At 40.2% G+C, this 12,928-nt stretch overlaps 1 protein-coding gene across 1 annotated transcript; it reads left to right on the top strand.

Moving 5' to 3' along the window:
* The first annotated feature begins 811 nt into the window (after positions 1-811).
* LOC118123303 (myosin heavy chain, fast skeletal muscle) lies at positions 812-12,415 on the top strand. Its single transcript, XM_047343774.1, has 41 exons — positions 812-887; positions 1,616-1,665; positions 1,757-1,979; positions 2,077-2,220; positions 2,323-2,479; positions 3,013-3,040; positions 3,130-3,241; positions 3,330-3,422; positions 3,505-3,568; positions 3,693-3,791; positions 3,885-3,988; positions 4,086-4,224; positions 4,327-4,445; positions 4,535-4,684; positions 4,766-4,936; positions 5,032-5,338; positions 5,476-5,546; positions 5,634-5,721; positions 5,807-5,924; positions 6,021-6,144; positions 6,240-6,376; positions 6,504-6,759; positions 6,941-7,183; positions 7,293-7,469; positions 7,582-7,727; positions 7,888-7,978; positions 8,079-8,468; positions 8,671-8,797; positions 8,876-8,994; positions 9,187-9,383; positions 9,491-9,674; positions 9,771-9,936; positions 10,116-10,240; positions 10,378-10,686; positions 10,770-10,973; positions 11,058-11,183; positions 11,267-11,437; positions 11,528-11,632; positions 11,717-11,812; positions 11,907-12,038; positions 12,300-12,415. Exons 3-41 carry the CDS (start codon positions 1,776-1,778, stop codon positions 12,315-12,317), a joined length of 5,811 nt encoding a protein of 1,936 aa, XP_047199730.1. The 5' UTR covers positions 812-887; positions 1,616-1,665; positions 1,757-1,775; the 3' UTR covers positions 12,318-12,415.
* Positions 12,416-12,928: the final 513 nt, after the last annotated feature.

Below are 12,928 nucleotides of genomic sequence, written 5' to 3'. Positions count from 1 at the left end.
TATTAGAGGAACAGGAGATGTGCCAATGTGCTGCAACTGTATACCAGTGGCACTTGGGGGCTTCTCCAAATTTAAGTTCCATTACTGGCTACAGACACGTTAAACTGCAGGGGTAAAGGGAGAGATCTCATTAGAAATTAATGAAATCCCTCTCAAGAAAGTCAGAATCTAAATTTATAAAAGTAAATTATTTATCGGCGCAAATTAGTGGTTCAAAAACATGGGTATGAATTGCACAGCATCTATTTTGGACTTTGCCATCACTCATATGTTATGGGAAGAAAGAAAGTTAAATCCAATGTTTCTCTATAAAACATGTTACATGCTATAACCAAGATCACATGTTATTCTCTTCAAATGAATCAGTGGTAAATGATGGATACTAACTTACAATGCTAAAGGTTATTTTAATAATATTGGTTATAATCATGAAAATATTCTGTTTTACTGTATTTCAAATATCTGAAATGTGGACAAGCTGACAAGCTGAAACTCAATACTTATGACGTTTAAGAGTATCTCAGAGCAAAGACCCTATGGGTTCAAAAAAGAAAGTCACACAACTTTCTTAACAGATAATTTAGATATTTATATGTTAGTTTAGACACGTATTTATCCTACTATACAATAATGCCGTCTGAAGCTATTCTATAAGCTTACTTTCTTCCTTTTGATTTTTAATCTTGTTAAAAAATTGTTTTGTTCAATTGCTATTTTAGGACTTGTGCAATGTTATATCTTAAGACACAGAAAAAGCAAGATGGGTCTTAAGATGTCAGGGATGCTTGACCAAATCTAGTGGGAGGCTGCTGCTGACTAGGCAGTCCCCACCTCTATAAAAGCAGTAGCCTCTGACTCCTCTGAGAACTGACAGGCATCCCACACAGGTAAGTGCTTTGTTGCTTTGTGCTCACATAATTAGCTTTTACTGACATTATTATTAGATTAATGTCACTCATCATATTTTTAATGTCATGTTATCAAGTACATTGATAATACCATGATTCAAACATATTGTTTACAAAGATGTTCAAATACATTTTGCAGCTACTTTAATGGCTAATTTGGAAACGTTTTTTAGTGAGTAAAACTTAAATAGTGTTAATGCTGTTTCCTGTCGTGGGCACCAGGCAGTGTAAAATATTTAACTTTGTGTTGTCCTAAATGATTGTCAGAGGAACTCAATGTGTGCTCACCTTGACAACATATGCATATACAGGTGCAAAACAAAAAGCCAGAGTACAGGATTTATTTTTATTTTAGTCATTTTAATAATGCAAATTTTTTATCTGAAAGGTCTTTCTCAGACAAATGAGAGCAGAGAGCCGTCTTTCTAGTAAAGGCAGCGACCAAGTCCAATCATTATCAACTGTTAGCCAGCAAGCAGTAGAGAAAAGCAAAAAACACCACCAGATGGTGACCACAAGAGTGCACACAACAGGACCATCACAGGGGATAGAAACATCCGAACATTTTAATTGTTCATATAAAAGTATTTAGAAAAAACATGATTGTCACAAAGGACAAAAAAAAACAACTAATATCCAAGTTTCAACAAATGTAACAAAAGTGCCAAAAAGTCTTCTTCGATTATCATCTCAATCTCTCTTCGAAGGCATCCTTGGACAACAACAGGACTGTGCCACACAAGAGGGATAAACTGAAGTAAGACATGTTTGCAATAATATAACCTCCATAATGAAAAATAATACTAACACTATCAAATTCATTCAACACTATTCTCTCATCTTTTCAGTCCCATCTAAAGTGCCATCATGAGCACAGACGGAGAAATGCAGTGCTATGGCCCGGCGGCCATCTACCTCCGGAAGCCAGAGAGGGAGAGGATTGAGGCTCAAACTGCTCCGTTTGACGCCAAAACAGCCTACTTTGTGGTGGATGCCACTGAGATGTACCTCAAGGGTAAACTTGTGAAGAAAGAGGGGGGCAAAGCCACAGTTGACACAGATTGTGGAAAGGTAGGTGAATCAAATATGAAATACTATTCTAAATTATAATCTTAAAAATATAGTTTTGTCTCTCAATTTCATTTGATGTCAATTGATTTCTGTTCAGACTCTTACTGTCAAAGAGGTCGACATCCATCCCAGGAATCCTCCAAAGTTTGACAAGCTTGAGGACATGGCCATGATGACCCACCTCAACGAGCCTTGCGTGTTGTATAACCTCAAAGAGCGTTATGCATCATGGATGATCTACGTGAGTATGCAACCTAAGACCTAGATTGGAGTGAGTATATAGATTCACAAGAAAAAAATTCCACAGGTTGTTTGTTTTACCACTGCTAAAACTCTTTCACAGACCTACTCTGGCCTGTTCTGTGTCGTGGTGAACCCCTACAAGTGGCTTCCCGTGTACGATGCTATAGTTGTGGAAGGATACAAAGGCAAGAAGAGGATTGAGGCACCACCCCACATCTTCTCCATCTCTGACAATGCCTATCAGTTCATGCTCACAGGTGAGATAGTTTGACACATGACACATGAATTTAACTTCACATGACAAACACAATTAGTCAAAGCAGAAATGATATGAAATAAGACTGAGACAACCATACATGGTGTTTCATGTAATTATACAATTTGATATGCTGCAGGTGCCACCCAAATTCAGGCCCTGTCCAACAGTTAAACCTGGTGTATCACAAGCATGACTCTTCAACAACTAATTATGCACACATCATTGTTCTCTGTATCACTAAGACAAAAAGAGATAGTCATCCCATGTTGTTCATCTGTAAAGCTCTGCTGTTAAAACTTCCAAATAACCTAAACTCTCTTCTCTCATTTAAAACCAGTACATAGAGCACACAATCAAGTAACTATTTAACCTTGCACATCCCTCATGTATGCACCAATGTTGGCAGAACTGGTTTCAGTTGCAATGCACCTTTTAAATGTAATAAATTACAAACTTCACAGACTTTTTGATGTTTTTTATGTATTTTGTGACTGTAAAAAAAAAAGGGTTTTATCTGATTGTTCATTTCAGATCGTGAGAACCAGTCTGTCCTTATCACGTGAGTAATACTACCATACCTGAAAAAAGGAAATTGAAAAAAATACAAAAACACAAAAATAACCTCAAAATATTCCTTTCTTCCCTCAGTGGAGAATCCGGTGCAGGAAAGACTGTCAACACCAAGCGTGTCATTCAGTACTTTGCAATTATTGCAATAGCAACAAGTAAGAAGGCTGAGCAATCAGCTGGCAAGATCAAGGTAAAATGGTGGTTTTCCCTCAAACTTATGTTTACATTTACATTTATACTAAAAACAAAATGCTGTAAATTTTAATCTCTTTATGTAGGGTTCGCTGGAAGATCAAATCATTGCAGCCAACCCTCTGCTGGAGGCTTACGGTAATGCCAAGACTATCAGGAATGACAACTCCTCTCGTTTTGTGAGTAAAAACGAATCAAACAAATATTAGCTTTTTGAACTGCATTCCAGGTATCATGCCAACCTAAATCTAATTTGTTTAGGGTAAATTCATCAGAATCCACTTCGGAACATCTGGCAAGCTGGCCTCAGCTGATATTGAAACATGTAAGTCATTGTCTACATTTTGTTCAGTCACCTTTGTTTCAATTTACACTTCGTTATGGAGCCATTCGTTGTGTGATGATATACATGCAATGTTTTTTGTCTGACTTTGATTTGTTGAACGTAGATCTGCTGGAGAAGTCCCGTGTCACCTTCCAGTTGTCTGCTGAGAGGAGCTACCATATCTTCTATCAGCTGATGACAGGCCACAAGCCTGAGCTGCTGGGTATGATGAAACATGGAAAATAGGAAGTTGTAGTTGGAATTAAGACACTGTTACAGGAGGACTGATTCATTTATTTCTTCTATTCTTTTGTAGAGGCTCTTCTGATCACCACCAACCCCTATGACTACCACATGGTCAGTCAGGGTGAAATCACTGTCAAAAGCATCGATGATGTCGAGGAGTTCATTGCAACAGATGTAACGCACAACTCCTACTTGTTTTGAGATTTCAAAATTGAGAATCCAAGACACAAATGTCACAAATGTTGACTACTTTCTTTTCTGTGCAATGCAGACTGCTATTGACATCTTGGGCTTCACCGGTGAGGAGAAAATCGGCATATACAAGCTGACTGGTGCTGTGGTGCATCATGGCAACATGAAATTCAAGCAGAAGCAGCGTGAGGAGCAGGCTGAACCTGATGGCAATGAGGGTAAATGTGATAATAATGTCTTGAAGCATGTCTGTCACATGTATAACACGTGACTCTAAACATGACATAGATCAGTGAACTTAAGATTTTTCTTTCCATCAGTGGCTGATAAAATCGCCTACCTTTTGGGCTTGAACTCAGCTGACATGCTGAAATGTCTGTGCTATCCAAGAGTCAAGGTCGGAAATGAGATGGTGACCAAAGGTCAAACCGTTTCACAGGTACAAAAACAGAGGAAACTTGAAGCATCTACAAATCCATGAGTGATTTAAAAACCAAGCATGTTTTTTAATATTGCCCTTGTTTCTAGGTCAACAATTCCGTCTCAGCTCTGTGCAAGTCTATCTATGAGAAAATGTTCTTGTGGATGGTCATCCGTATCAATGAGATGCTCGACACAAAGCAAGCAAGACAATACTACATTGGTGTGCTGGATATCGCTGGGTTTGAGATCTTTGATGTGAGTGGTCTGAAAACTATCTGAGCAGTATAACAGATGTACACAAAAATGCTATGTACTCATACATTTCGGCTATTACAGTACAACAGCTTGGAGCAGCTTTGCATCAACTTCACCAATGAGAAACTGCAACAGTTTTTCAACCACCACATGTTTGTTCTGGAGCAAGAGGAGTACAAGAAAGAAGGCATTGAATGGGAGTTCATTGACTTTGGTATGGACTTGGCTGCCTGCATTGAGCTTATTGAGAAGGTAAGTAGCGACTTGGGAAGACTATTTTTTTCCTTCATGTGCAAATCATTGCCTCCGCAAATAAACTTTTAACATGAAATGTAAATTATTCTCAGCCAATGGGCATCTTCTCCATCCTTGAAGAGGAGTGCATGTTCCCTAAGGCCTCTGACACAACTTTCAAGAACAAGCTACACGATCAGCACCTTGGCAAGACCAAGGCCTTTGAGAAGCCAAAGCCTGCAAAGGGCAAGGCTGAAGCTCACTTCTCCCTGGTTCACTATGCCGGTACAGTGGACTACAACATCACTGGCTGGCTGGAGAAGAACAAGGACCCACTGAACGACTCAGTTGTTCAGCTGTACCAGAAATCTTCAAACAAACTGCTTGCTCTTCTGTATGCATCCCATTTTGCAGCTGACGGTAAGAAGCTAATCAGTCCAAACTGATAATTAATTTATGTTACTAGCATGCAGGTTTAATGTGGACATAAACCTGGGACTGATAAATCAAATTCATTGAATAGTGGCATTGTTCAAACTTCCTTTGAAAAAATATAGAGGCTGCTGCTGGCAAGAAGGGTGCTAAGAAGAAGGGTGGTTCCTTCCAGACTGTGTCTTGTCTTTTCAGAGTATGTATTGTTTCATATTTTTGGATTACATATAGAAGCCATATAGAAATGATATTTGACTTAAATTTTCATACTGTTGATCCACAGGAGAACTTGGGCAAGCTGATGACCAACTTGAGGAGCACACATCCTCACTTTGTACGTTGCCTGATTCCCAATGAGACAAAGACCCCAGGTAAAAAGGTTTTTCATCCACCTTTTGTCATTTTGTGTAACTTAGTCACAAAAAAAGGTTTTAGAAAAAAAATATCTTTTTCCAGGTCTGATGGAGAACTTCTTGGTCATCCACCAGCTGAGGTGTAACGGTGTGCTGGAGGGCATCAGAATCTGCAGAAAGGGCTTCCCCAGCAGAATCCTCTACGGTGACTTCAAGCAGAGGTGAAAATCAACTGATTTTACGAGAAAAATTGTCATGAAAAATCTCAGACCTCAACCTGAAATACACCAAAGTAAACAGAAAATCATCTTTTCTAGATACAAAGTACTGAATGCCAGCGTCATCCCTGAGGGACAGTTCATTGACAACAAGAAAGCTGCAGAGAAGCTGTTGGGCTCCATTGATGTGGACCACACTCAGTACAAGTTTGGGCACACAAAGGTACAATTCTATAGGCAATTTTAAAAACTGTTATTTATTACAAATCAAGTATTATCGGTGTGTCCTGATGACAGATGTCACTTATTTGAACATAGGTGTTCTTCAAAGCTGGTCTGCTGGGTACCCTGGAGGAAATGAGAGATGACAAACTGGCTACGCTGGTGACCATGACTCAGGCCCTCTGCAGAGGATTTGTCATGAGGAAGGTGTTTGCTAAGATGATGGAGAGGAGGTAATATTTGTATTTCAAATATAGCACCATTAACTGTACAGTCCAATCAAGTAGTCATGTTGCTTCAATTGTTATCATCTGCAAACCCATGACATAAATTACATATGATCTGTAATTGTTTTTCCAGGGAATCTATTTATTCAATCCAATACAACATTCGTTCATTCATGAACGTGAAAAACTGGCCATGGATGCATCTGTACTTCAAGATCAAGCCTCTTCTGAAGAGTGCTGAGACTGAGAAGGAACTGAGTCAGATGAAGGAGAACTATGATAAGATGAAGACAGACCTGGCTACTGCCTTGGCCAAGAAGAAGGAACTGGAAGAGAAAATGGTTTCTCTGCTGCAGGAGAAGAATGACCTGCAACTGCAAGTGGCTTCAGTACGTAAAGTGTACGATTTATTAAGTGTACACATTGTGTACATGCTTAATGAAAGTTTAATTACACTATCATCTTCTGACTTTCTGTGTACCTTACTCAAGTTTTAGATTAATTGAACGAGAATTGAATAATAAAATGTTTAACAATGAAAAGTAAGCAAATTATCCTATTGTACTGTAGGAAGGGGATAATCTCTCAGATGCTGAGGAAAGGTGTGAAGGGCTCATTAAGAGCAAAATCCAGTTTGAGGCTAAACTCAAAGAGACAACTGAAAGACTGGAGGATGAAGAGGAAATCAATGCTGAGCTGACTGCCAAGAAGAGGAAGCTGGAGGATGAATGCTCTGAGCTGAAGAAGGACATTGATGACCTGGAGCTCACCTTGGCTAAAGTGGAGAAGGAGAAACATGCCACAGAAAACAAGGTTCACGCATAAACATAATGATGTAAAACAATAAACATGTTTCTATCAATGGGTCAAGTATGTGTAGGTATAACTATTAAGTTGTATTAAATAAATATAATTTTTAAAGGTGAAAAACCTGACAGAGGAAATGGCATCCCAAGATGAGTCCATTGCCAAGTTGACCAAGGAGAAGAAAGCCCTCCAAGAGAGCCACCAGCAAACACTGGATGATCTCCAGGCAGAGGAAGACAAAGTCAACACTCTGACCAAGGCCAAGACAAAGCTGGAACAGCAAGTGGATGATGTAAGAAAACAGTAACTCTTTGTACTGTTTTCTTTGTATTGACAAGACTCCAGGAATGCATGGTCTGTCTTATAAATGCCACAAACTATTATTGATAAATGTTATTTTATAGCTTGAGGGATCACTGGAGCAAGAGAAGAAGCTCCGCATGGACCTTGAGAGAGCCAAGAGGAAGCTTGAGGGAGACCTGAAACTGGCCCAGGAATCCCTCATGGATCTGGAGAATGACAAGCAGCAGTCTGATGAGAAAATCAAGAAGTGGGTTTTTAGATTACTTGTGAATTGTAATAAGTTTGCTGATCCATCAACATCAGAAAAGAACAGACCTGCACCTGTAAATAACACTTAATGTTGAGCAAGCGCTGATGGTATTAGAAATATAACACTGACTGAATATTATTTTACTTTCCTATTACAGGAGGGACTTTGAAATAAGTCAGCTCCTGAGCAAGATTGAGGATGAACAGTCCCTTGCTGCTCAGCTTCAGAAGAAGATCAAGGAACTCCAGGTAACATATTTAAATTAAATAGTGGACCCAATAGATTGTAAAAAAAACACTGTACACATTATTTAACAAGACTTCTTAATGTCACCATCATCAAATCTAGGCTCGCATCGAGGAGCTGGAGGAGGAGATTGAGGCTGAGAGGGCTGCTAGGGCCAAGGTTGAGAAACAGAGGGCTGACCTCTCCAGGGAGCTTGAGGAGATCAGCGAGAGGCTTGAGGAAGCTGGTGGAGCAACAGCCTCTCAGATTGAGATGAACAAGAAGCGTGAGGCTGAGTTCCAGAAGATGCGTCGCGACCTAGAGGAGTCAACCCTGCAGCATGAAGCTACCGCATCAGCTCTTCGCAAGAAGCAGGCGGACAGTGTTGCAGAGTTGGGTGAGCAGATCGACAACCTCCAGCGTGTTAAGCAGAAGCTGGAGAAGGAAAAGAGCGAGTACAAGATGGAGATTGATGACCTCTCCAGCAACATGGAGTCAGTTGCAAAAGCAAAGGCTAGTGGCTTGTTTTTAAGTATATGTTTTACCGTTTATTATACAAATTATATGTTACTTTAGAATTTTATAATATGAACATGTTATGAACTATTTATGCATTAATATTAGTAGTAAGTGTGGCTATAAAACAAAAGCATATTGAAAATGTTTAAATCAGTCAAACAAACATTTTTCAAATGTAGCTCATGTATTGTTGTAGGGCAACTTGGAGAAAATGTGCAGAACTCTAGAGGACCAGCTGAGTGAGCTCAAATCCAAAAATGATGAGAATATTCGTCAGCTGAATGACATTAATGCACAAAGGGCAAGATTGCTGACAGAGAATGGTGAGTCACCTTTGATGAAAAACATTCTGTGGGTGGGTTTATCAGTTTTTACTAACTTATTTACGTTTTGTCCTTCAGGTGAGTTCTCTCGCCAGCTTGAGGAGAAAGAAGCTCTTGTTTCCCAGCTGACCAGAGGCAAACAGGCTTACACTCAGCAGATTGAGGAGCTTAAGAGACACATTGAGGAGGAAGTGAAGGTAAACAATAGCTATTATCTCCATAAAATACATAATATCATTATAGAAAATAATAAAAAAAACAAACCTCTTGCGAAAAAAACAAAACAAGCAACACCAAGCAGCCAAATAATAAAATTAACCTCAAAAACCCTTACAAAATATATGTATACTTTACCAGTGAGTTAAAAATGTTTGTGTCATGTTCAACAGGCCAAGAACGCCCTGGCCCACGCCGTTCAGTCATCCCGCCATGACTGCGATCTGCTCAGAGAGCAGTTTGAGGAGGAGCAGGAGGCCAAGGCTGAGCTCCAGAGAGGCATGTCCAAGGCCAACAGTGAGGTGGCTCAGTGGAGAAGCAAATATGAGACTGATGCTATCCAGCGCACGGAGGAACTGGAGGAGTCCAAGTACATGAATCCTTTTTGAATTAATGAATGCATTTTTATTCAATATTAAGAATTTAAGTGTAATATTTTTGCATAGTTAAATACAATCATATTCTTCTTCGTGACAGGAAAAAGCTTGCCCAGCGCCTGCAGGATGCTGAGGAGTCCATCGAGGCTGTGAACTCCAAGTGTGCCTCTTTGGAGAAGACCAAGCAGAGGCTGCAGGCTGAGGTGGAGGACCTCATGATTGATGTGGAGAGAGCTAATTCTCTGGCCGCCAACCTTGACAAGAAGCAGAGGAACTTTGACAAGGTGCTTTAAGGTTAAGAAGTTAAAAACAACAACAACAAAAAACAAGATCTTATTTAAAGGATACATGTCTTTTTTTTCTCACATGCATGTTTATAGGTCCTGGCAGAATGGAAACAGAAGTATGAAGAGGGCCAGTCTGAGCTGGAAGGATCCCTGAAGGAGGCTCGCTCCCTCAGCACTGAACTGTTCAAGATGAAGAACTCTTATGAGGAGTCTCTGGATCAGTTGGAGACATTGAAGAGAGAAAATAAGAACCTTCAGCGTATGTTGTTGTTGAAGAAAATGAAAATGTAACCTATGTCTTATTGAAGGAGAATATATTGAATAATGTACTGATACATCCTACTTTACTTTAAATATTAGCATGTACTACTACCTTGTAAAACAGCATCAGTATCTGTAGGTAATATCAAATGAATTTTTGTTTTAATTGCTCTGTAGAGGAGATCTCAGACCTGACTGAACAGCTTGGTGAGACTGGAAAGACCATCCATGAGCTGGACAAAGCAAAGAAATCTGCAGAGAGTGAGAAGGCTGAGATTCAGACAGCACTGGAGGAAGCTGAGGTAATAGAGTTAAAATTAGAAGTAGAAAGGATAAACATGTATTTTCTTTTGAATTGGATGCATTCCATCCATTCCTGTGTAATTCAGCATTCATTTAAAAGACTTTTATTAACATAACTGTTTAAAATTATTTAAAGGGCACACTGGAACATGAGGAGGCCAAGATTCTCCGTATTCAGCTTGAGCTCAACCAGATCAAAGGTGAGGTTGACAGGAAGCTGGCAGAGAAGGATGAGGAGATGGAGCAGATCAAGAGGAACAGCCAGAGGGTGATGGACTCCATGCAGAGCGCTCTTGATGCTGAGGTCAGGAGCAGGAACGATGCCCTGAGAGTCAAGAAGAAGATGGAGGGAGACCTGAATGAGATGGAGGTTCAGCTGAGCCACGCCAACAGGCAGGCTTCTGAGGCCCAGAAACAACTGAGGAATGTCCAGGGACAGCTCAAGGTGAGGTTTGTTGATTGTTGACTGAAAAAGACAAATGCTTAAGAGGAAAGAAAGTTAACATCTTTTCCACTTTTCATTATCAGGATGCCCTATTGCACCTTGACGACGCTGTCAGAGGACAGGAGGACATGAAGGAGCAGGTTGCCATGGTGGAGCGCAGAAATGGTCTGATGGTGGCTGAGATTGAGGAGCTGAGAGTCGCTCTGGAGCAGACAGAGAGAGGACGCAAAGTGGCTGAGCAGGAGCTGGTTGATGCTAGTGAGCGTGTTGGCCTGCTTCACTCTCAGGTTTGTTTTCAGTAATTGAACAGAAAATTAAAATATTAAAAACATTAGATATTATAATAAATGTGACTTTTCTCAAACATCCAGAACACCAGTCTGCTGAACACCAAGAAGAAGCTGGAGTCTGACTTTGTCCAGGTTCAGGGTGAAGTTGATGATGCTGTTCAGGAAGCAAGGAATGCTGAGGAGAAAGCTAAAAAGGCTATCACTGATGTGAGTTTACATCTCAATCTCAATACGTGGATTTAAGGCTTATACCAAATGAAACTTGTACTGGAGACCATTTATCATTTCAGGCTGCCATGATGGCTGAGGAGCTGAAGAAGGAGCAGGACACCAGTGCTCATCTGGAGAGGATGAAGAAGAACCTGGAGGTCACAGTCAAGGACCTGCAGCACCGTCTGGATGAGGCTGAGAACCTCGCCATGAAGGGTGGCAAGAAGCAGCTCCAGAAACTGGAGTCCAGGGTGAGAACATTACACTGTATAGTATAAGTGCTCATCATCAACCAGTTTGAGGATGCACCTTATTGATGAGTTATTTATCATCATGTTCAGGTGCGTGAGCTGGAAAGTGAAGTGGAGGCCGAGCAGAGACGTGGAGCTGATGCTGTTAAAGGAGTCCGCAAATATGAGAGGAGAGTGAAGGAGCTGTCCTACCAGGTAATTCCCACTGGAAAAACTCATCTTAGTTTCTTTTTATTCTCTGTTCCTCATCACTTACTGTATTAACCCTCATCTGTGCAGGCTGAGGAGGACAAGAAGAACTTGACCAGGCTTCAGGATCTGGTGGACAAGCTGCAGCTCAAAGTCAAGGCTTACAAGAGACAGGCTGAGGATGCTGTAAGTCATTCACATGTTTTTTAAGTTGATTTTGTAATATTATCGCTATTATTTGTCTTGTAACAAAGTCCGAATAACCCCAATCCATTTGCAGGAGGAGCAGGCCAACACTCATATGTCCAGGTGCAGGAAGGTTCAGAACGAGATGGAAGAGGCTCAGGAGCGCGCTGACATTGCTGAGTCTCAGGTCAACAAGATGAGAGTCAAGAGCCGTGATATTGGAAAGGTAATGTGATCATACTTTACAGAGCATAATGTGGGCGGCACCTTTGTTTATTCAGGTTAAGTTAACAAGGTACATGAAAAGTAGCTTTGTCGTAGATTGTTTGGATGATAACAGTATCAATTGTGTTGATTTTTTAAAACCAGTAAAATGAAAAGATTTTTGTTTTATAAAGTATTCAGATTGTTTTAACCCTTTCCACATAAAGAGAAAATAATTTGAATATTTGCCACTGTTAATTGATTTTCTCCTTCTTTCTTCTAGTCTGATTCTGCAGAGTAAGAGTCATCATCCACTGGAGGCCCTTCAACAGAGTTCATAAAATATGAACCAGTTAATGGCTCTTTTATTTTTCAATAAATATGATGATTGCTCCTGAATCCTGTCACTGTCTTTCTGATGATTAATTCATGTGGTTTCCCAGACAAACTTCTCGTTAAAAACACAGTAGTCGAGTTAGCCATGCTGTAATGTCTTCTGGTACAGTATAGTTTGGAAGCAGTTAAGTACAATGTGTCCCACTTGGCACTGCTTTTGAAAGCTAGCAGCTCCACAATTCACTGTCCACCACCTTTAACTCATCATCCAGCATCAGCTACAATGACATGACATGACATATTATTACAGGGTTAACATTTTTCTTCCCCTGTTGGGAGATTATTACATTATGGTTTCATGTTACATTTGTCTTAGAGTAAGACATAATAGTAGGCAAATGATTTGACATTTTAAGTTCCAAACATATAAAAGAACAAAAATGGGATGATAAGAATGGGAATCAGATTCTGATTAGGGCTTTAAAAAGGCTCAGGCTTGCCCTGCAGCCATGCAATGCTCCACTAACACAAGCCACAAACAGATAGGGTTTCAAGTCCTACCGGTCTTTGCTTTGT

Source organism: Hippoglossus stenolepis, chromosome 16, assembly GCF_022539355.2.
Source record: "Hippoglossus stenolepis isolate QCI-W04-F060 chromosome 16, HSTE1.2, whole genome shotgun sequence".
In the NCBI taxonomy this organism is placed as follows: Eukaryota; Metazoa; Chordata; class Actinopteri; order Pleuronectiformes; family Pleuronectidae; genus Hippoglossus; species Hippoglossus stenolepis.
This window is presented reverse-complemented; position numbering and strand designations above follow the sequence as displayed.

What these genes read in the sequence shown, in the direction of transcription:
- LOC118123303 (XM_047343774.1), top strand. Translation starts at nt 1,776, where the DNA reads ATGAGCACAGACGGAGAAATGCAGTGCTATGGCCCGGCGGCCATCTAC. An exon ending in AAGGTCAAACCGTTTCACAG is followed by an intron (nt 4,446 to 4,534) that starts GTACAAAAACAG and finishes CCTTGTTTCTAG; the next exon opens with GTCAACAATTCCGTCTCAGC. An exon ending in ACAAGTTTGGGCACACAAAG is followed by an intron (nt 6,145 to 6,239) that starts GTACAATTCTAT and finishes ATTTGAACATAG; the next exon opens with GTGTTCTTCAAAGCTGGTCT.